The sequence below is a fragment of the Oncorhynchus kisutch genome, linkage group LG18 (genome assembly GCF_002021735.2).
Source record: "Oncorhynchus kisutch isolate 150728-3 linkage group LG18, Okis_V2, whole genome shotgun sequence".
NCBI lineage: Eukaryota > Metazoa > Chordata > Actinopteri > Salmoniformes > Salmonidae > Oncorhynchus > Oncorhynchus kisutch.
In genome coordinates this window covers 43,017,841-43,041,992 of record NC_034191.2, presented here as the reverse complement: position 1 = coordinate 43,041,992, position 24,152 = coordinate 43,017,841, and the positions used below count along the sequence as shown (strand labels likewise).

The following is a 24,152-nucleotide window of genomic DNA, read 5'->3' as shown; positions in this document are numbered from 1 at the left end:
TTGTCTCCATCCCATCTGAGCCGGTCTGAGGAATCCCCCTGTCCCTCCCGGAGCGTTTTGACGGCGAGCCAGCGAGATGCAAGGGATTCCTTCCGCAATGCAACCTGTACCTCGCTCACTACGCCAAGGCTGTCTCCGGGAGAGACAGTATTGCCACCGTCATCTCGGCACTGACCTGACGGGCCATAGACTGGTCTGGGATACGGGCAGACCCAAGGTTGAGTCCTTACGAGCGCTTCACCCTCTTCCGATCGGTGTTTGAAGATCCTGTGGAGGGCCGAGGGGGGGGGGGGGGGGGGGGGGGGGTTGAGTGCCTACTCCACCAAGATGATAGGACCGCCTCGGAGTTCACTCTGGAGTTCTGGACCATCACGGCCTCCACCAGATGGAACAAGTCGGCTCTGGCCACCATGTTCCACAGCGGGAGGAGGTACATATGGAGTTAGCCTGCCGTGATGTAACCTGCCACTCGACCAGCTCATCAGCATGGCGTTTCGTTTGGACAACCTCCTGCGGTCCCAACGAAGACCTGCGTGGAATCCGGAGCCCATGGCTACACCTGCACCGTGGCTAGAGCAGATGGAGATGGGCTCTGAATTCCGGTACCTCAGAACCCCCCCCCCCTCAATTTGAAATTGACAGGTAGAAACAGCCTAACGATAATTAGTAGGCAGCGTGCCTTGGTTTGATGGCAGCGTGGGTTAACTGTCCTATTATGTACACAATCACATTTTGGAAAAAAGTCTGTGCATTCTGACATCCATGTGCATAAAAAAACTCACACTGGGGCAACCGGAAGAGGTATTTGAAACTCATGTGAAAAGGTTAAAGGATTGCAGTAAGTTTTTCAGGCTTTACTCAGAGCCAGTGGCAGGTCATTAGTAAAGTGCCTAGACAGCTACCCTGGGGAATGCCTGACTCTACCTGGATTATGCTGGAGAGGCTTCCATGAAAGAACACCCTCTGTTCTGTTAGACAGGTAACTCTCGATCCACAATATAGATGTAAAGCCATAATGCAAGTTTTTTTTCCAGCAGCAGATTATAATTGATGTCAAAAGCTGCACTGAAGTCTAACAAAACAGCCACAATATTTGTATTGGCAATTTATCTCAGCCAATCAGTCATTTGTAAGTGCTGTACATGTTGAATGCCCTTCTGTATAAACATGCTGAAAATGTGTTGTCAATTTGCTTACTGTGAAAAAGCATTGTATCTGATCGGATAGGGTTGGTAACAGGCTGATTGGTCGGCTGTTTATGCCAATAAAGGGTGCTTTGCTATTCTTGTGTATCAGAATGGCTTTTGCTTTCCACCAGGCGTGGCGGGCAGAATGGTCAAAACCGGGAAAACAGGGACTAGAGCGAAAAAAGGAGTTCGGGAAAAACCGCTGGTAGGCATGCCGAGACAAGACGAACTGGCAACAGACAAACAGAGAACACGGGTATATATACACAGGGGATAATGGGGCAGATGGGCAACACCTGGAGGGGGTGGAGACAAGCACAAAGACCGGTGAAACAGATCAGGGTGTGACAATTCGTTATTCCATTTCTTTGTTTCATAGTACAATTTATTCTTCTTTCTGTTCAGTTTATTCACATGACTTCTCAATTCACAGTATGTTTGCCAATCGGCTGTGCAGCCAGACTTTTTTGAGCGTGAAAAACTCAGCAGTGTTCATCTACACTGATTTCATATTTGTCAAACAGTGTTACCATGTCTACTGTAATAACTACAGGGTCTCTTCTGTGGGGAATGTGCATGACATAAGAGGTCTAAAAATGGAAAAACCCCAACAGCTAATAATATAGGTAACATTTCATATACAGTAGAAACCACAAAGAAATATGAAAGAGGAGAGACTATTTACCAACCTAAGTTGGAGGTGCAGTCATCATTTTACAGCCACATTCTACCACTGTCTTATTAGTGTCCACTTTATAAACACAGAAACGGTGGGAGCGGTTGACACAATCGACTGTGGATCCATTTCCTTTTTCAACAGCCTGCATATTTACTACCAGTATGTGCTCATTTCGTAGTGTGACAGATGATGCTTGTAGGCAAAGACATTAGTACCATGTTCAACATAGTTTTACACATGAACTTTTATGTTTGATGATGAAATACAATCACACACAGCCCTGGAATTATTTGACCTCTGACTTTAACAATTGCCTCTACACGGCGGATTGGAATAGTGTGATTTCTGAGATTAAGTTACAAAATCTTATCCAAAATGACCTGACACAATAAAAGAGATCATGTCTGAAATTAGATTTCTCTCTCAGATTAAACTCTCTCTCTCTCTCCCTTTCCCTCAGACAGGTTTTAGGATGACGACCCAATCCACCACAGATAGGAGTCCTCCTGGTAATCTACAGCCTGCTGGGTTGCTCTGCCACCTTCCTCTTCTTCAAACTCTTCCTGGAGAGAGTCGTCACCATGTAGGGCTTCCTCATGCGATGGTGCCACCGGAGGAGAACACAGCCATGGTGTGCTGGAGCTGCATCAAGTCCCTGTACTTCTGCTTCGTGGCCTTCAGTACGGTGGGCTTCAGGGACCTGGTGAGCAGCCAGGAAGAGTCTTACAGAGGAGCCCCCAGTGGAACCTACCTGCCTCCTCATGCTCCTGGGGGTATGCTGTACCTACTCCCTCTTCAATATCCTCTCTGTCATCATCAAACAGGGGTTGAACCGGATCCTGAGTCAGCTGATCCATCTACGTAGCTGCCTGTGCCACTGCAGACTTCTACGATGCCCACTGTTTCCCATGAACTTGCCAAACCCGGTGGGTAAATGCTTGTGTGCTTGTGCCACAGTGGAAACCCTATGCCACAGGAACATGGACTTGAGCACCACCAAAACCAGAGAAATGGGACAACATGGATACAGCCTTCCCCAAGAGGAAGTCATACATGTCGGACCACCTTGACTGGTACAACAGCCCCTGACTGGAAAGACCCTGGATTTACCTGCATATATACAACAATGATAATTGAAGGTTTCCTTTTTTATAATTGTGTTACTTTGAAACTTTTTTTTCATCTGCATTTTTCTTTGAGGGTACTGTATACTTAATGTACTCAATGTATCGTGAAACCAGTTTTACTCTCACCATAAATTCCATTTGGCCCGTGATGATGGTTGTGGTACAGTAGTTTACAATGTGGTTTCATGATGCAATTTGTCTCCACAAGAGGGAGCACATGGATAAAGCCATGTGGATTTTATTTTGGTGGACCGCATTTTTTACTTTTTCCAAATGTTTCCTGACTTTCTGTGTGCAAATAAATGAAAGGCAGAAAAGACACAACACTCCAGCAAATTCCCTCTGATATTTCCTCCTCTTTGCCTCTCAATAACTCGCCCAGGGCCTACACACGATGTCATACTACTAGACTAGACTACTGCAACGGTTTACATTTTGATCAATTAGTCATATCTGAAATCAGCATATTCAAAACCTGTAATAGCGCAAAGCGAACGATTTATACAACAGAAAATTATAAACTCATTAGTCTTGCAATGCATACATCCAATTTGGCGCAATGCAGTTTACAACCAGCCAATTACAAAATCGGGTACTTTTCTAACCGTTTCTCTGGGCCAATAAGGATCTGCGTTACATTGGCTTAGTTGAAGCTCATCTCATTACACCACTGTGGTCATACTTGATCAAAAATAAGAGCTATCAAATTGACAATGTATATCCATTTCAAATATTGTATGTTCACCGCTTCGATAGACTGAAATAATGGGCGCGTCTGCTTCTCATCAAACAGAATCCTGCAGTATCTCTGCGCGATTCGTGCAAGTAGTACAATGACTTTGTTGTTTGATAAGTAACAGGGGACGGTGCTAGGCAATTTCAGTGAGTGCAGTGATCAATATAAAGCGAATAGATTATTATATTCTGACGCATTTGTGGTGTGCAGTTTTAAGATTGGCAGGTTCGTCGGAGGGGGGTGAAGAAAGATGTCACTTCGCGGAGCGATATAGTGCAAATGAGGCCACATCGGCAGTGACGCGGTCCCTAGTGTTTCCGGGCAACTTCGCAGAGAAGGGACTGAATACCTCTAGCGAATTGTTTTTCAGCACTAAACAACGATACATACGTTGGACACAGTTGGTTTGCCGTTCACGAGGGGGACGTTGACTATTTAGTCATTGAAATTGTCGAAGTGCGAAGAATAAAATGGTGAGTATAGCCACCGTTTTGCTAGCTAGCTTGCTGCACTCATTCAACCCACAGACAAAGCCAAGCGTATGCTATCTCGCTAACATATGCATTCGTATTGGGTTCGAGCAACGCCTATAGTTATAACGAGCTCGCTATCCGTAAATTAGCTAGCTAAATAAGGTGTGACTGAAAAAAGTTTTGTCGGTCTGGCAGCTCAACTGTTGATATCACCACCTGACCGGGCTGTTGGCTTGACGTTGGAATGCAATAACTTGCAGTTGGCCAGGCTCATACGGAGTTATGACAGACAATATAAGAACATGCTTGATTGTGGTCACGTATTCCTTGCCAAGGCAAAACGTACGAGGCATGACTATCTGATTAACGTTATCCATGGTTAATTTAACATACTGTTATCTAGTTAAGGTCATTGCTTTCGCTTGTTGGGGGTACTAATGATGAGTGGGCGTGGTGGTTAAGGCAGAAGCATAGCGCTGTTTGATGTAATAAAACCCAAACACACTGCTAATTGAATTAACTTAATCGGTAGTATTAGTTGGCTGCTTAGCTAGCCATCTAAATAATTGTTTTCATTCAACGTTAGCTATGTAGGCATGAGCCAGTTCATTTGTATTTTGCAATGAACAATGCCGAGATTGTACTGTCCCAAGGCAAGCTGATAGCTTGTGCGCAACAAGCGAACCTGTGTTGTCATGTTTCCAATTACATAGCTAGCTGGCAATATGATATAGCTAGTAATCCTTGTTGTGCCTCGTTTTGTTGCGCAAATTGAGATGGCAATAGCGATGCGATATTTGAGTATTTCGTCATGGTGTTGCGTATTGCACCACCACGTTGATCCGCAGTCTGCTGTTCGTGAATGATCTTCGTTGCCACCCCTTCTTTCTCGCCCCTCTACCACACGCATTCCTCCCCTCTGCATTGAACCACATGGTTGGTGCAGTATACTGACACGGGATCCGCAGTGCATGCTTCTGCAAAATGGGAAAGAGACTCTAAAAGACCTTGTGACAAACGAAGGCTTGTCATCGTATGCTCAGCTTTATCCCTCATAATTGCTGTTTTGCGGAACGAAAGTAAGGCCTTGGAGCTAAATCTATTATTCATGGTGGGTTTGTTTTGCACCAAAGGATAAGACACAATTGCAAATCTGAATATCTTGCCATCTGCCCCCCAAAATGAGGCAGCACCACTTTACCACCACAGTGAATATGGAATGAACAGCCTTTAACCAGGACTGTACATAATCGCACAGTATAGTAACGTTACATGGGATCTCAATACTGCTCAAATGCAACACTGTTTTCCTGAGCCATTTGGTGTTTGACACGGCCTTGTAAATGCTCCTCAACCACTGCTTGATTCCTCCACCCTCTGCGTGGATAGAATGTGCTGCAGTCTGCTTGCTGCCCTTTCCTTCCCCCTCTCATCCTGATGACTCACTGAGATAGAGCAAAGCACATGTCCTAGGCTAAATTCTTTAACTGTAATGAACATGTGCAAAACACAGAATCATATGATTTTTCTTGTTGTATATTTTTGCCCCATTTCGTGATATCCAATTGGCAGTTAGTCTTATCTTATTGCTGCAACTCCCCTACAGACTCGGGAGAGGCAACGGTCGAGAGCCATGTGTTCTCTGAAACGCGTCCCTGCCAAGCCCCACTGCTTCTTGACACACTGCTCGCTTAACCCGTAGGCCAGAAGCACCAATGTGTCGGAGGAAACACTGTCTGTGTGCCTCTTTCTGTCGGCTACGTGCACACTAACCTGTTGTTTTGGGGGGGGGGGGGGGGGGTCGCCGCGCACACTTTCACTGGTATTCACACACTTTCACTGGTATGCACACTTTCACTCAAGCAATAAATTATATATGTATGATGACGAAGACTCACAAAAAGCAACATAGGTGGTAATAGTCAGTGTGCTACATTGGCGGCCCTGTTCGTGCCGCTCTAATTATAGCAGGCGTACTGAGGTGTATTTATACCCAACCCTCATCACACTTCCTCAGCCTGAAATGTGCTGGTTGTCTGACTCGCAGGCCTGATAAACCTCGTCCTCAACTGATGGTCTCAGACTTCGCTCGTTCTGATATTTCTTTATTTTAATGGATTATGTGTGTATTTATTTTTTACTAGGTATTACTGCACCGTTGTGGCTAGAAACACAAGCATTTCCATGCACCTGCAAATCTGTGTATGAGACTAATAGACCTGGATTTGATTTGAAATGTTATGTACTAGATACAGGTCTAATTGGCAGGAAACCGCTAACTGGCCTGAAATTAGTGACCATGTTGACATACGCACAATATTCCGGATAGTAGCTCATATCCTGCTTAAGGTATTATTTGGGATAAGCTGTTTAGATGCACATTTTGATATCCCACTCACGAGTGTCCCTGTATCCATGACTGAACAGAATATTCATATGGGTTAAATGGAATCCTAACAGAAATATGGACACTGATTGTAGGCCTATAACTTCTCACGTCTGGCTTAATATAATAAAGTGCATTCGGGAAGTATTCAGACCCTTGACTTTTTCCACATTTTGTTACGTTACAGCCTTATTCTAAAATGGATTGAATGAATTGTTTCCCCTCAATCTACACACAATACTCCTTAATGACAAGGTGAAAACAGGTTTTTAGAAATTTTTGCAAATGTATTGAAAATAAAAAACAGAACTAGCTTATTTACATAGACTACTGTAGTTTGGGTCACTTAGAAATGTCATTTTTTGAAAGAACCATTTTATTTTTTTTGTTAAAATAACATAAAATTGATCAGAAATAAAGTGTAGACATTGTTAATGTTGTAAATGACTTATAGCTGGAAATGATAAGATTATAATTTTTTGTTTGATGGGTGTACAGAGGCCCATTATCAGCAACCAGCACGTTGTGTTAGCTAATCCAAGTTTATCATTTTAAAAGGCTAATTGAACATTAGAAAACCATTTTGCAATTGTTAGCACAGCTGAAAACTATTTGTCTGATTAAAGAAGCAATAAAACTGGCCTTTAGACTAGTTGAGTATCTGGAGCATCAGCATTTGTGGGTTCAACTACAGGCTCAAAATGGCCAGAAACAAAGACTTTTCTTCTGAAACTCGTCAGTTTATTGTTGTTCTGAGAAATGAAGGCTATTCCATGTGAGAAATTACCAAGAAACTGAAGATCTCGTACAACGCTGTGTACTACTCCCTTCACAGAACAGCGCAAACTGGCCCTAACCAGAATAGAAAGAGGAGTGGGAGGCCCCGGTGCACAACTGAGCAAGAGAACAAGTACATTTGAGTGTCTGATTTGAGAAACCGACGCCTCACAAGTTCTCAACTGGAAGCTTCATTAAATACTACCTGCAAAACCACCAGTCTCAATGTCAACAGTGCAGAGTTGACTCCGGGATGCTGGCCTTCTAGGCAGAGTTGCAAAGAAAAGCCATATTTCAGACTGGCCAATAAAAAGAAAAGATTAAGACAGGCAAAATAACAGACACTGGACAGAGGAAGATAGTAAAGTGTTATGGACAGACAAATCAACGTTTGAGGTGTTTGGATCACAAAGAAGAACATTTGTGAGATGCAGAAAAAATGAAAAGATGCTGGAGGAGTGCTTGACGCCATCTGTCAAGCATGGTCGAGGCGATGTGATGGTCTAGGGGTGCTTTAGTGTTGGTAAAGTGGGAGATTTGTACAGGGTTAAAGCCTTCCTTCTTCAAGATCCCTGTCACTCCATTTTGCAACGCCATGCAATACCCTGTGGACGGTACTTAATTGGAGCTAATTTCCTCCTACAACAGGACAATGACCCAAAGCACAGCTCCAAACTATGCAATAATTATTTAGGGAGGAAGCAGTCAGCTGGTATTCTGTCTATAATGGAGTGGCCAGCACAGTCACTGGATCTCAACCCTTGACCGTATGGTACGTAAGAAGTGCCCATCAAGCCAATCCAACTTGTGGAAGGTGCTTCAGGAAGCATGGGGTGAAATCTCTTCAGATTACCTCAACAAATTGACAACTAGAATGTCAAAGGTCTGCAAGGCTGTAGTTACTGCACATGGAGGAATCTTTGACGAAAGCAAAGTTTGAAGGACACAATTACTATTTAAATTGAAAAAATCATAATTTTTTACCTTGTCAACGTCTTGGCTATATTTCATATGTTTTCATGGAAAACAAGGACATTTCTAAGTGACCCCAAACTTTTGAACGGTTGTGTAAGTATTCAGACCCTTTTGCTATGAGACTCAAAATTCAGCTCAGGTGCATCCTGTTTCCATTGATCATCCTTGAGATGTTTCTACAACTTGATTGGAGTCCACCTGTGGTAAATTCAATTGATTAGACTTGATTTGGAAAGGCACACACCTCTCTTTATAAAACATCCCACAGTTGACAGTGCATGTAAGAGCAAAAACCAAGCCATGAGGTCAAAGGAATTGTCCGTAGAGCTCCGAGACAGGATTGTGTCGAGGCACAGATCTGGGGAAGGGTACCAACAAATGAAAGGAGTTTGGAACCACCAAAGCTGTGTTCAAATACCCATACTACATACTTAATGAGTATATACTACATACTATTAGTTCATTTTAGTATACTGTAAACAGTAGCTTTTCAGTTGAGCGTACTAGAGCTTTGTCTGTCTACTGGAAGTTGATGCTGTTGCAATTCAACATCTTGCTAGCTTGTTAGCTAAACATTTTACGATTTCGGGTGTGTTCGTAAATTCAGTCTGGAGTGCCAGAGTGCGCTCTGGGTGTTCATAAATCCAGAGCGATGTAATTTTGTCTGTTCATGTTTCACTCTTGGAGCATTCAGAGCGCACACTGGCCGAAGGGTAGGGTTGATCTGAGCGTTCAACTGCAGTCAATCACCCAAGCTATCTACTTCCAGACACAAATGAGAGAACACTTTACTCTGACTATTTTACTCACCCTAGCAGAGCTGGTTATACAGAGCGTTAGTGACTAACTCTGCTGCTGGCAAAAATTTATGTATTTTTTTTTTTGCTGACATTTACTGACACTGGCCATATTCAACAGGTGTTGAGCATTCGTAAATTTAGCAGTTACTCTGTTCAAGAGTGCTCTAAAATTGGAGTAGATGGCCAGAATTAACAATGTCCATTGACATGCACAACGACAATACCACTTAGCTAAAAATGATGTGAATAATCAAGTCAAACGTTGCGTAGTTAGTTAATATACTGCTTGGCAAGTTCGAGGTATTAGTAACCAACTAACGTTAGGTAACTAGCTAACATACTGCTGTAATGCTTTGCTGTTCGTACGGCTAGCGTAACTAACAAATTGTCAACCAACTGGTCTGGTCTGATGAAACCAAGATTGGACTCTTTGGCCTGAATGCCAAGTGTCACGTCTGGAGGATACCTGGAACCATCCCTAAGGTAAAGCATGGTGGTGGCAGCATCATGCTGTGGGGATGTTTTTCAGCGGCAGGGACTGGGAGACTAGTCAGGATCGAAGGAAAGATGAAGGGAGCATAGTATTGCGAGATCCTTGATGAAAACCTGCTCCAGAGCCCTCAGGACCTCAGGCTGGTGCGAAGGTTCACCTTCCAACAAGACAACTCAGGAGTGGCTTTGAGGTAAATCTCAATGTCCTTGAGTGGTCCAGCCAGACCCGAGCCCGGACTTGAACCCGATCGAACATCTCTGAAGCTCCCCACCCAACCTGACTGCGCTTGAGTGGGTCTGCAGAGGAGGAGGAAAAACTCTCCAAATACAGGTGTGCCAAGCTTGTAGCGTTATCCCCAAGACTACTTGCTGTAATCACTGCCCATGGTGCTTCAACAAAGTACTGAGTAAAGGGTCTGAATACTTATGTAAATGTCATTTCAGGTTTTTTATATATATATATTTTTTTTTACCTTAACTAGGCAAATCAGTTAAGAACAAATTCTTATTTTCAATGACGGCCTAGGAACAGGGGTTCACTGCCTTGTTCAGGGGCAGAACAACATATTTTTACCTTGTCAGCTCGGGGATTCGATCTTGCAACCTTTCGGTTACTATTCCGATGCTCTATCCACTAGGCAACCTGTCGTGCAAAAATGTCTAACCTGTTTTTCCTTGGTCATTATGGGGTATTGTGTGTACATTGATGCGGAAGGGGGAAGCAATTTAATTATTTTGAGACTAAGGCTGTAACAAAATGTGGAAAAAGTCAAGGGGTCTGAATACTTTCTGAATGCAATGTATTAAACTGATCAAATTAACCATTGTATTTCTGCATAATTACTGTCCCTATATCAAGACTGCCCAAATGTGCCCAATTAGTTTATTAAGAACAACTGTGCACTCTCCTCAAACAATAACATTATTTCACTGTAATATCCTGGGAAATGTTCTTGTTACTTACAACCTCATGCTAATCGCATTAGCCTACGTTTGCTCAAATGTCCCGCAGGGGACCCACCAATTCTGAAGTTAATACTTAAAACGTTGCACATATACTACTGCTTCTAGTGGCCAAAATCTAAATTGCACCTGGGCTAGAATAATACATGATGGCCTTTCTCTTGCATTACAAAGATGATTGTATTATCTTTTACCAGATCTATTGTGTGTTATTCTCCTACATTCCTTTCCCATTTCCACAAATTTCAAAGGGTTTCCTTTCAAATGGTACCAATAATATGCATATCCTTGCTTTAGGGCCTGAGCTACAGGCAGTTAGATTAGCGTATGTCATTTTAGGTGAAAATTTAAAAAAAGGGGCCAGTCCTTAAATCAACTCCTGCAAAATTATGCATTTCTTGCAGTAAAATGTATACAATAAATGTTAATTTTGACTCGAACAGGAGTGGAGAAATTGTTTTTCTTTCTTTCAGCATCTCTTGAGACATGTTATCTTGACACGTATGCAAGCACACAGTATTTCAACCACATAAAATATGCAACTGAAGACATTCATTGTTTTCTCAACTTTTAATTTCCTTAGAATCGATCAAACTGATTACATTTTGCACAGGACCAATCGTTCCACTGTTTTGGATTAATTGCGTGCGCCCCCCCCCCGGTCCCTAAACAAAACAGACAACTTTATTGGTGTTAACTAGATTACTAATGCATCCATTCTATGTAAGACATTATTCTGGTGAGCTCTACTGTGTTTAGTCTAGATACATGCACCTTCTCTTCTGTCACAGCCTAACTACAGTTGACAAACAAATGGCCTGCCAAATGTCAAATTATAAGCAGAAATTTAGGGGTGAAAGTGCGGAATATCAGCAAAATGAATTATGGTGGATCTAACTGTGGGGAGCCTACTTTTTTTAAATGATTTGTTTGACAGATGAAAACATCACTCAACACCCATGATATTTGGAACTGAGCCTGCGCAAACCACGAAAAACAACTGGAAACGGCATAAGATGTTTTACATGCCACAGTATCCTGTCTTAATATCGGCATATTTCTCAACCAGGACCGGATATGTTCATACAGTACCAGCCAAAAGTTTGGACAAACCTACTCGTTCCAGGGTTTCTCATTCTTTTCACTATTATTCTACAATGTAAACGTTTTTGTAAAGACATCAAAACTATGAAATAACACATGGAATCATGTAGTAACCAAAAAAGTGTTTAACAAATCATATTTGAGATTGTTCAAAGTAGTCACCCTTTGCCTTGATGACAGCTTTGCACATGCTTGGCATTCTCTCAACGAGCTTCATGAGTCACCTGGAATGTATTTAAATTAACAGGTGTGCCTTGTTAAAAGTTCATTTGTGGAATTTCTTTCCTTAATGTGTTTGAGCCAATCAGTTGTGTTGTGACCAAGGTATAGGGCTATCTACTGGTATACAGTGTATATAGCCCTTTTTGGTAAAAAAATACAACTCCATATTATGGCAAGAACAGCTCATAAGCAAAGAGAAACGACGGTACATCATTACTTTAAGACATGAAGGTCAGTCAATCTGGAAAATTTCAAACATTGAAATGTTTTTCAAGAGTAGTCACAAAAACCTAGCGCTATGATGATCCTGGCTCTCATGAGGACCACCACAGGAAAGGAATACCCAGAGTTACCTCTGCTGCAGAGGATAAGTTCATTAGTTACCAGCCTCAGAAATTGCAGACCAAATAAATGCTTCAGAGTTCAAGTAACAGACACATCTCAACAGTTCAGAGGAGACTGTGGGAATCAGGCCTTCATGGTCGAATTGCTGCAAAGAAACCACTACTAAAGGACACCAATAAGAAGAGACTTGCTTGAGCTAAGAAACACGAGCAATGAACATTTAGACCGGTGGGAATCTATCCAAATTTGAGTCCTTTTGCGATGCAGAGTAGGTAAACGGATGATCTCCGCGTGTGTGGTGCCCACCGTGATGCACGGAGGTGTGGGTGTGCTTTGCTGGTGACACTGTTGGGATTTATTTAGAATTCAAGGCACAATTAACCAGCATGGCTCAACAGCATCTGCAGCGATATGCCATCCCATCTGGTTTGCGCTTAGTCCCATCATTTTGTTTTTCAACAGGACAATGACCCAACCTCCAGGCTGTGTAAGGGCTATTTGACCAAGGAGAGTGATGGAGTGCTGCATCAGATGACCTGGCCTCCAAAATCACCCGACATCAACCCAATTGAGATGGTTTGGGATGAGTTGGACTGCGGAGTGAAGAAAAATCAGCCAACAAGTCCTCAGCATATGTGGGAACTCCTTCAAGACTATTGGAAAAGCATTCCGGGTGCAGCTGGTTGAGAGAATTATTCTACTGTAGAAAATAGTAAAAATAAAGAAGCTCTTGAGTGTGTGTCCAGACTTTTAAATGGTACTGTATGCGTCAACTCAAAAACAATACCTGAGTATCCCGAATAATAATGGTATAACGGTGTGCATGTAGACATGTGTAGGAACAACATTATGCTACTCCTGTGAGCACTGAGGTTATAGGGGTGAAAGTATCACTGTCATCTCATCTGGTCTCATGCGAATCCAGTGGGGCAGGTATGGTTACACACAGGAGTAAAAGAGCAGCCATTAGGTGATTGTGGCTTAATTTACCTCAGGCTATAATATGTTTGTGGCCGTGGACATTTCTCACTCTTGCTTCCTCTCGTCTTCACAGGCTGACCAACTGACTGAGGAGCAGATTGCTGGTGAGTACAATCCCTAACCCCGAACAGTGAGGTTCTGTCCTTTTCAAAGCTCTTCAATCCAATCCCAGTTAGTCAGTGATTTGAGTTCCTGTTGGTTGGCCAGATAGTGTGGGTGCTTAGAGTCATGGATCCTCATGGTAGTGGCCAACATTTTTAGGCTACTCTGCCTGTTAGTTTGTACTGCTGCTGCTAATCTTGTACCTACCATTCTTAGTAAGAGTTTTTTTTTTTTCTCTTTCTTCATCTGCACAGATCTAAAAAATTGGGTGAAATTAGTATGTTGAACGCATCCTGGGAATTTGCCCTTAGCTGTCCAGTTCTCTCACATCAGTGCAGATGAAGGAAAGGAGACAAGGATAGAAAGACCATGTAGACTATTGACATAGCCAATATAGGCATTTCCACCAATCCCATACTGTTCCCTGTTTGCTTATTCAGAGTTCAAGGAGGCCTTCTCACTGTTCGACAAGGACGGCGATGGCACCATCACCACCAAGGAGCTGGGCACTGTCATGCGCTCTCTGGGACAAAACCCTACTGAGGCAGAGCTACAGGACATGATCAACGAGGTGGACGCCGATGGTAAGATTAGAGAGATGTGTACAATGACACACACACACACACACACACTGACGTGCTGACACGCATGCACAAGTATGGTCAGAACCAAACAAAGCTGACTCCTTTCACATAGTGGATGAATGGTGACACACACACTGCATAATTACTGTCCCTTAACCGCTAGGCTACCTGCTGTCTGACCTGGATGGCACCATGGCTCTGGTTTCATGGTGGATCGCATTTCGACCATCCATCGTTTCCAACCACAACAGAGGCTCACCCATAGAGTTGGAGGACTCTAGATGGATAAAACCCGTTTTTGGCATGGACATAGAGCTCGCCAGCTTGTAGTCCTAAAACTAGAAATTACTTACCTTTTTGGTTCAATCAGCCATTCTTATGGTGGAAATGAATGGGGTTTTGGGATAAATGCAGGTAAGGTCAACACAGGCTTAGGGGATCTTATACATTTTCATCAGTCAGTTAACATGACAGTAAAAGATTTGAAGCCTGTATGTGCTTGTTTTTGATTACATAAATGCTTCCAAATTCACAAAAGGTGATGTTAGCTGATGATTCTCATAAATAAAGGTAATGTTAAAAAAAAAAAAAAAAAATTGAACTAGACAAGTTGTTGTGTATTGATATTCTAGTTTTGTCCCTTTAGGGCACCTGTAACACCCCCTTGGTTACCTACGTTGAAGTGCTTGGAATGTTCTTCCTGTGAAATGCATTTAACAATGCCCACGATAATTTCTACTTCCGTCTCATGTCCTGTTAGTTGTATAAGTAATACAGTGTGCTATACAACAACTGGCGACAAGGAAGAAACGTTCTCACATTTGTGCTCCTCTTTGGCACAAAGTCTGAGTTAAATTCGTTATTTTTTTTCCGCCGTAGAAAGACTCAAACAAAACGCTGAGCTAGCCAGTCGAGTGATGCTAGCAAGCTTTTGATGTCACGGCAACGAGAGCCTCGAGGGATATGAAGAGTTTTGCTGCGGGAGAAAGTGAAGTTGGTGTGAGTTAAAAGAAAGAAAAGGGGTCTGGGACCATCTGAAAAGTGTGAGAAAGAAAAATAAACCGAAAATGTCTGCATTGATTGGAAATATAGGAACATTTGAATCTGTGGAACAATGGAGTTCTTACACAGAACGTTGGAGTTCTTTGTGTTAGCAAATGGAATTAAAGCAGAAGTCGTTGCGCCAACATTTTTGACTGTTATGGGAGGAAAAACATTCAATCTACTGCGCAGCCTAGTAATGCCTGAAAAACAAGGTAATAAATCATATGATGAAATTGTGGCTACCTTTTTAAAAGGACATTATTCTCCCAAACCACTGATAATCGCAGAGAGATTCTGGTTTCATAAGAGAAATCAAGATGAGAGGGAATCAATCTCACAGTTTGTGGCTGTATTGAAACAACTTATCTGAACACTGTAAATTTGGGCGATCAATGAGTGACGCTATACGTGATAGGTTAGTGTGTGGCATGCGCAGCGAGGCAATCCAGAAACGCCTTTTTGACTGGGAGTGACTTAACATTGCAGAGAGCAATAGAAGTGAGTACGTCAATGGAAATGGCAAATAGAGACGCACAACAGCTAAGTGCTTCGACTAAAGTGCATAAGGTGTCTACGTGGTTAAAAAACAAGGCAGGAGGTGGGAAGCCATGCTGTTGCCGTGGGAAACCAGGTCACCAAGCAGAGGAGTGTTGGTGCAAAGACTTACACTGCAGAAGTTGTGGAAAAATGGGTCACATTGAACGTGCAAAGAAAAACAAAAAGACACAATCAAACAAAAGTACTGAACAAAGGAAAAGGGACTTCAGGGAGTTCAAAAAGAAAGTGCATAAAATGAAGGGGGAGAATCTTTGCATGTTATGTCCATTTCAGACAATGGATACGGCTAATGGGTGACACCGCTACTGGATGGAAACGCAGTACGGATGCAAGTGGACACTGGAGCAGCCATATCTTTGCTGTCTGAGGCTGTATACAAGGAGAACCTACATCCCCTCACACTACAGCCCACAAAGATGACGCTGAAAACACACACTGGTGAGATTGTTCCAGTGAGAGGATTGTTACAGTGGAGCACAACAAACAGAAGGTAAAGCTACCACTCTACATTGTGAAAGGCAACCATCCAGCATTGCTAGGACACACATGGCTGGACAAGATCAAATTCAACTGGCAGGAAATTCACATGGTTGCAAAAGAGGACACAAACCTACAAGGGATATTGAGGAAACACGCGGATGTGTTCAAAAGAGACCTTGGCAGTATGAAGGACATAACAGTTAAACTGACCGTGAAACCAGACAGCAAGCCAAAATGCTTCAAAGCTAGACCTGTCCCACACACCATAAAACCAGATGTTGAAATTGAGCTAAACAGACTAGTCGAGAGTGGAGTATTGGATCCAGGGAATGTTAGTGAATGGGCTACACCCATTGTTCCAGTCATGAAAAAAGATGGATCACTCAGACTGACTCTGGTGATTTCAAAGTCACCATTAACCCAGTCTTGACTGCTGAAAAATATCCACTACCCCTCATTGACATCCTCTTTTCTGGTTTAGCTGGAGGACAAAAATTCAGTAAGATAGGCCTGACATAAGTCTACATCTACAGATGCATGTGGACCAAGAGTCACAAGAACTGTTGACCATAGTGACTCACAAAGGACTGTACAGGTACCGGAGGCTTCCTTTTGGAATCACCTCAGCTCCGGCCTTGTTTCAGTGAGCTATGGACCAGATACTGAACGGGCTCACTGGGGTCCAATGTTACCTCGATCTACTCATGACCGGCAAAGACGAGCAGGAGCACCTGAGAAACCTGAACGCTACACTACAGAGATTGGAGGCGTACGGTCTGAGGGTCCAGAAAGACACCTGCAAGTTTTTCCGGCCTTCTGTTGTGTACCTGGACCACGTCATCGACAGTTCGGGGCTCCACAAGGCGCCATCGAAGGTGAAGGCCGTTGCGGAAGCTCCATCCCCACAGAACGTGAGTCAGCTGAGATCATTCTTAGGACTACTGACATACTACGCAAAGCGTGTGCCAAACCTAGCTAACATGTTAAAGCCACTGCAGGAACTTTTGAACAAAACCAAACAGTGGAAGTGTTCAGACAGATGTGAGGAGGCCTTCAAGAAAGTGAAAACAGCCTTAGCTCAGTCAGAGGCCCTAACCCACTTCAACCCCAACTTGCCATTACAGTTGGCATGTGGTGCATCGCCTTAGGGCGTTGGTGCAGTTGTCTCTCACATCATGCCATCAGGTGAAGAAAGGCCAATTGCTTTCGCTTCACGGACCTTAAGTAAAGCCGAGAGCAATTATGCACAGAGCGTGAAGCACTCGCCATTGTGTTTGGAGTTAGGGTTACAATAGAAATTTCATCAGTTTCTGTTTGGCCGACGATTCACACTGCTGACGGACCATAGACCCCTCACCTCCATCTTTGGTCTCCACACCGGTATTCCGTTGCGTGCAGCTAACCGCATGCAGCGATGGGCGTTGTTATCTGCTCACCAGTACGATATCAAGTACAGAAGTTCTGAGCAGCACTGCAATGCAGATGGCCTCTCAAGACTTCCCTTACCTGTCGCACACACTGAGCACTCCCAGGCTGAAATCTACTCCAAGGAAGTGACAACTCTCCAGTTACATCTGTCCAAGTGAAAAGGTTCACCCACACTGATCCAGTGATGTCTGAGGTCGTGGACATTGTCACTCGTGGAAAAGAAGTAGAGATGTCGGACAGCCTACAACCTTAGTGAGGAGAAACGAGCTCACCGTTCAGTTTGGATGCTTGCTATGGGGTTTTCGAGTCATACCGCTGCCACTGAGAAGGCAGGTGCTTGAACTCCATTCAGGGCATGGTGCGAATGAAGGAGATTGCACAAAGCTACTTTTGGTGGCCAGGTCTGTACGCAGCTATCGAAGACCAGGTCAAGTCATGTTTTGCATGTCAAAAGATGAACATGCCTCAGCTAGCGCCACCACCCATGGGACTTTCCAAAGGAGCCTTGGCAGCGAGTCCACAGACTAGGCAGGCCCACTGGAGGATCGTATGTTCTTAGTCGTAGTTGACGCACACAGCAAATGGCCTGAGGTCACAGTGATGAAGAGCACCTCAGCAGAGAGAACCATCAAAGAGCTACGGTCAATCTTCAGTCGCTTCGGCTTGCCAACGCAACTCGTTAGTGATAATGGCCCCCAACTGGTGTCTGAAGAGTTCTGGTCATTCATGGAAGCAAATGAAATTTAACACATCAAGTCAGTGCTGTATCACCCTGCAACGAACGGCCTCGCTGAAAGGTTTGTCCAAACGATGAAGCAAGCTTTAAAATCATCACAAGGGAACGACTCCCTCTATAGGCGTCTAAACACCTTCCTGTTAACCTACAGAAACACTCCCCCACGCTACAATCAAAGTGGCACCTGCGTCAGCCATGATGAAAAGACAGCTTGCACGTGACTCGACCTCCAAAGACGAAACAGGTTGTACAGACACAACAGCGAGCACAGGTGGAGAGACGGAGCAAAGCAAAAGACAGAAGCTTCATGGCTGGAGAGCGAGTTCTTGCGCGGAACTACTGCAAAGGTCCAAAGTGGATACCAGCCACAGTGGTCGCACAAACAGGGCCTGTGTCCTACACAGTTCACACACTGGAAAACATCATCTGGAGGAGACACGTAGATCAACTGTTGCCAGGAACCAACCTCAGATGACTCATGTCAAGCGACAAACCAGGATCAGCTACTGGAGACCTACCATGACTACGAGCTATCACCTGAACATCCACTGCAGCAACCTACAAATGTGGAAAGTGCTCAAGTCTCGAGTGCAAACGCAGGGTACTGTTACACCCCCGTCTGGGCATATACCATCACCACTCAGACTCAGAGATAATGAGACTGTAGACTCGCCTGTACGTCGTCATTACCCTGCAAGAGAAAGACTACCTTCTGACAGGTTGACTATTTAGTTCAGACTAACCTCAGACATTGGGGCAGAATACACCCCAGGGTTAAGTCTGGGGACTGAGGTCGTCTACCCTCTTTCCCTAGTTTGGAAAAGGTTATTCTGAAAAGTTCATTTATTTACATTAAGAGAACTTATGTTAAAAAGAAAACACTAGGCAAAACAGTGAATATTTACTTTTTCCTTATGAGTCATCAAAGGTAAAGGTAAATATGTTGTGTATTGATATTCTAGTTTTGTCCCTTTAGGGCACCTGTATCCCCCACCTAGCTTACCTACATTGAAATGCTTGGAATGTTCTTCCTTTGAAACGCATTAAGCAATGCCCACGTTAATTTCTACTCATGTCCTGTCCTAATATTAGTTGTATAAGTAATACAGTGTGCTATACAACACAAGTCAGTTAAGACTTACTCCGGCCAAAACCTGGACGACGCAAGGCCAATTGTGCGCCGCCCTATGGGCACTCCCAATCACGGCTGGATGTGATTCAGCCTGGATTCGACACCGGGGACTATAGTGATGCCATTGAGGGCTTCCACCATTTTTAAAGTAGTCAACTGGGTGGGAATTCCATATGTGTTATGGAATGATCACATGATTCCATCAAGAGGGATCAGTCAATGAATTATACTCATGAGCAAACATTCCATAACTGTCGGTGGCAGTGAATCGGCAACCTTGGCTTTTATATCTGTTCAAACAACACATCTAGGCAGTAGTTTGCAACCTTTGTTTGTTTGCCAACTCATAGACTTAATTGAAGAAGAAAATTGATTACTTAGAAATGGACATTACCTCAATGGTGCTGCCCGTGAAGCCAAGATGATATCTTTCTTTGGGCGCATTCCAGAATGTACCGACAAAAATTTCAACACAGCTCATTATGAAATAAAGTGTGTGTGTGTGTGTGCACAAACATAAAATGAAGATTGTCTTGTTCGTCCTTAGGTAACGGGACAATCGACTTCCCAGAGTTCCTGACAATGATGGCGAGGAAGATGAAGGACACAGACAGCGAGGAGGAGATCAGAGAAGCCTTCAGAGTCTTTGATAAGGTACGCATGTTCCACACCGTCCCCTTTGATTGTTGTACTCCGTCAATTGGAAATGTGCTTAGTGTTTTGAGCCATTATGATTGTCTGTTTTAGATTTTTGTGCTTAGAATTGTGGAAATGTATCACATACTTGTGAAAATTGCACCAAAGTGATTGAACAAAAACTAACACTTCATGTTCTGAGAATGTGACGTTGAAAGTGGGATGGACTACTGCGCCTCTGCCATCCTGATGTTATGTAATCCAGTGTTTGTCGTCATCGTTATGTCTTAACTGTGTTGCTGAGAGGAGGGCTTTGTCTGTTGGGAGCGGAGTATAACGTTACCCACATGCAGGATGGGGGCTTATTGCAGTGCAGAGATCTGAGTCACAAGCTAATGGGGAGCGCTCATTGCCTGGGCTTATATTGCTCCGTGCAGCCTGGAAAATGCAACCCCTTTTTAAACAGAGCCATGTGATTTTGGGTGTGTGTGGACTTAAATTTAGTGTGTATTGCGGTTGGTTGTTTGCACCCTCATTGACGGATCGTATGTGACTGGTGTGATTGTGTCAGGCATTGTTTTTGTTGGACATTTGTGCAACAGTCCTGAAGGGCCTTGGTTATAGCTACAATGCCAGTTTGCTAGGGCACCAGTCTGTCAGCATCCCCCTACTCTGTTTATTATCTCTCCCTCTGTGGCTCTTGAGTCTTGGCAGAGCTAGAGCCAGAGATCAGGCTGGGGCTGGGTGAGCAGACGGACCAGAGCCATGCATGTCTCTGGCTGTCACACAGATGGGGCAGCCAGGGACCATGTTCATGTGCCAGCAGACCAGATAAACCCGGGCTCTATTCAGAAGATGGACATGTCACTGATCGTTCTGATAGAAAAGCCTTGTTTAAACCTGTCAGAATGAGATCAGGTCAAAGTACTGTATGTAAGAGCCTTCTCTCTTTGCCTATTGAATGAGCCTGTTCTCCCTGTAGGATGGGAATGGCTACATCAGTGCGGCAGAGCTGCGCCACGTCATGACCAACCTCGGGGAGAAGCTCACAGACGAGGAGGTGGACGAGATGATCCGCGAGGCCGACATTGACGGAGACGGACAGGTCAACTATGAAGGTGAGCTCAACGTCCTTCCCCTCTCCCATTCGTGCGTTTGCAGATATAAAGGAAACGGATAGGTGGAAGCTCCCCGTAGCCTGTTGCAAGCCAAGGTGGCGCTAAATATCACCGTATTTCCAAGACTTCTCTGGTACCTTCCGATCTGCGAAAACCAGAGGGCTAAAGATTCTCTTAAAACCTCCCCTTCCTCGTCCTCCTTTTTCCTCCTCTCTCTCCCTCTTCCTGCTCCTCCTCTCAGATCTACTGTGAGTTCACTGAAGTTTGTCTTTCCACTGTTGCCCCTGTCAGTTGTGCCTTATTTCTCTTTGCTTTGATGCTGAAAGTAAAGGCAATAAAAGGAGTTATACATAACAAGCTTAATGAATCACTGCTCATTGAATTCAAAATAGTATTGAAGACCTTGATTCCTCATGTTACTTTGTTCCAATAATCGTATTAATGTGCCATAATCATTGTTAACAGAATGCCCTTTATTCTTGTGGATTTCTTCTCATTTTTTTCTCTCCCTGTTTTGTTCTGCCTTGCAGAGTTTGTGCAGATGATGACAGCCAAGTGAAGTAGACTGTGCTCTCACATTTCTCTCTTACATTGCTTGTCCTCCTAAGATCACGCTGTCTTTAAGAAAACAAAACAATAATCAAGCCAAAATGTAAAACTCAATGATTCAATGTACAAAATTATTTAATAAAAAAACAAATCCACGTACTTCTAGGGTATCTGTTTTAAGAGTAACTGCAGATGAATCCCTAACAGAAGTTAACGGACCAAGCTTTAACGAGGCATGAGGCCCTTACTCCAGAGTAAGATCCTTGGGAGTCTCCCAGATGCCGAAGAAATTTGAGGAAAGGGCAACACAGATGAGGGATAGGAATCCATGCCCCCCCCCCCCTTGCCCTCAGAACAGCTTCAATTCATCAGGGCATGGACTCTACAAGGTGTCGAAAGCGTTCCATAAGGATGCTGGCCCATGTTGACTCCAATGCTTCCCACAGTTGTCAAGTTGGCTGGATGTCCTTTGGGTGGTGGACCATGGTTGATGCACACAGGAGCGTGAAAATCTCAGCAGTATTGCAGTTCTTGACATACTCAAACTGGTGCGCCTGGCACCTACTACCATACTCCCTTCAAAGGCACTTACATCTTTTGTTTTGCCCTCTGAATGGCACACATACACAATCCATGTCTCAAGGCTTAAAAATCGTTTTTTTAACCTGTCTCTTCCCCTTTAACAACTTGCATCAATAAGGGATCATAGCTTTCACCTGGTCAGTCTATATCATGGAAAGAGCAGGTGTCCCTAATGTTTTGTACTCTCGGTGTGTAATATACACATGTATGTAAAAATGCTAACAGTTGGTGCAAGAATTAGTGGGAAAGGTTGCTTTGGTGCTCGGTTGAGGAGAGAATTCACCCATTCCTAAGGGGTTGTGGGGAGTTGATAGAAAAGCACTAGTTGATTGGTTGGTTTTCATTGTATTTTGCATTGTTTCGGCAGGCTGTTGTCTTTCATTCTCAAACAAGGCTTTTAATTTCCCAGCACCACTGACCTATGGCATAGGAGTACCGAGATGTACAGTTTCAGAATGTTGATTATGGTAGTACACTTTGAGAGCATTGCTGTGAAGATATTCTATCTTTCTTATATCCTGATACAAATATGAATGTCATGCTTTTTAAATGTATGTTATCAAATGTTAACGTATAAATGAATTACACATTTTGGTCACCCAAATATATATATTAGTGTATCGTAAACTTTGCATGACCTATTGTTGATATAGAATGACCTGTGAAATGTTTTGAAATGTGCCATAATACTCTAAAGCCTCAACCTGGCAAGAGAACTTAGTAAATTAGAACATATTATGAATATACAGTATAAGCTATATACAGTACATACCTATTTGCACTTTGGTGTAAACCGTATATTTGAACATGTTCTGTAAAAAAAGACAATGTTGCTGCTGCTAGAACAACTAATTTGTCTCGTGCTCCTGTGGATTTGTTAGATCCTCATGTTGTCGTCAAGTGTTCACATCTTTTATCCGTGCTCCGCTTGCTGTTCTGCTGAACAGAGTATATATTCACTAATATATTTATTTTTGTCGGTGAGTTGAAAAACTAAATCAGTTTGACGGGTATAAATTAGGGGTTGCATTTTTTATTATTTGGGGTTGAGTGAAAGGAATGCTAGGAGAGGTACTGAATCGTTGCGTGAAAGACAACTTGTGGACTAAAACTATCTGGCTAGCTTTTACTGGTTGGCTAACTTTGATCTACAGGTTGGAAAAGACACATGGTTAAGGACTGTTAAACCTCTGGAGGTAGTGTACAAATTTAAAGATGTGAAATCTTAATGTTTGCCATGAATAAATACATTTACTGAACTTCACTGAGTGTCTCCTTGTCCTGCGTAATACTTCATACGCAATTTTTATTTTTCACTTTTTGTTTAAAAAAAAAGAAAAGCTAACTAGCATTTTAGGTATTTGGAGTGTGGAAGAAACTTCAACTCCATTCAGTTAGTGTGTGTACACCCTTTGAGATTGGGTAAGAGAAAGTCACCCTGGCCTCCGTAAGAGGAGCTATATTTGGTGGCTCATGGGATTGCCACAGGAGCCTTTGGTAATCCGGGTCAGTCAGGTTCATGACATCTCACCCCTGTAACTCCAAATGCCTCCCAAGTCTGACCCACACATGCTTCTGCGGTGACGGGCAGGGACAGCCAATGGAACCAATCATATCTGCAGCCTGTTGGATGTGATTGGGTGTTGGCTAATATATTATCTTATAGTACAGTAAGTAGCTCAGGTACATTTAATTAGGAATCTGAGGACCTCCACTCAGCTGGAAAGCTATAACCCCCTTTACTGTATGTCAACTGCCTATGATTGATTGTCTAAATATAATCTATGGCAGTTGTATATAACACATGATCATAACTGGGCAAGGTGCCTGTGTAAGAGCAGTTAACTACAATTTATGTAGAGATATTACATTACTGCACTAGTACAATAACTTTACATTACTGAACTACTACAATAACTTTGCTGATATTTAGGAGCAAACTTGTTCTTCAAGCGT

General features: G+C 43.3%; 1 protein-coding gene across 1 annotated transcript; it reads left to right on the top strand.

Annotated features, from left to right (window-relative positions):
* The first annotated feature begins 3,627 nt into the window (after positions 1-3,627).
* On the top strand, positions 3,628-23,460 carry LOC109908833 (calmodulin). Its single transcript, XM_020507557.2, has 6 exons — positions 3,628-4,202; positions 13,321-13,351; positions 13,790-13,933; positions 19,859-19,965; positions 20,930-21,065; positions 21,596-23,460. Exons 1-6 carry the CDS (start codon positions 4,200-4,202, stop codon positions 21,622-21,624), a joined length of 450 nt encoding a protein of 149 aa, XP_020363146.1. The 5' UTR covers positions 3,628-4,199; the 3' UTR covers positions 21,625-23,460.
* Positions 23,461-24,152: the final 692 nt, after the last annotated feature.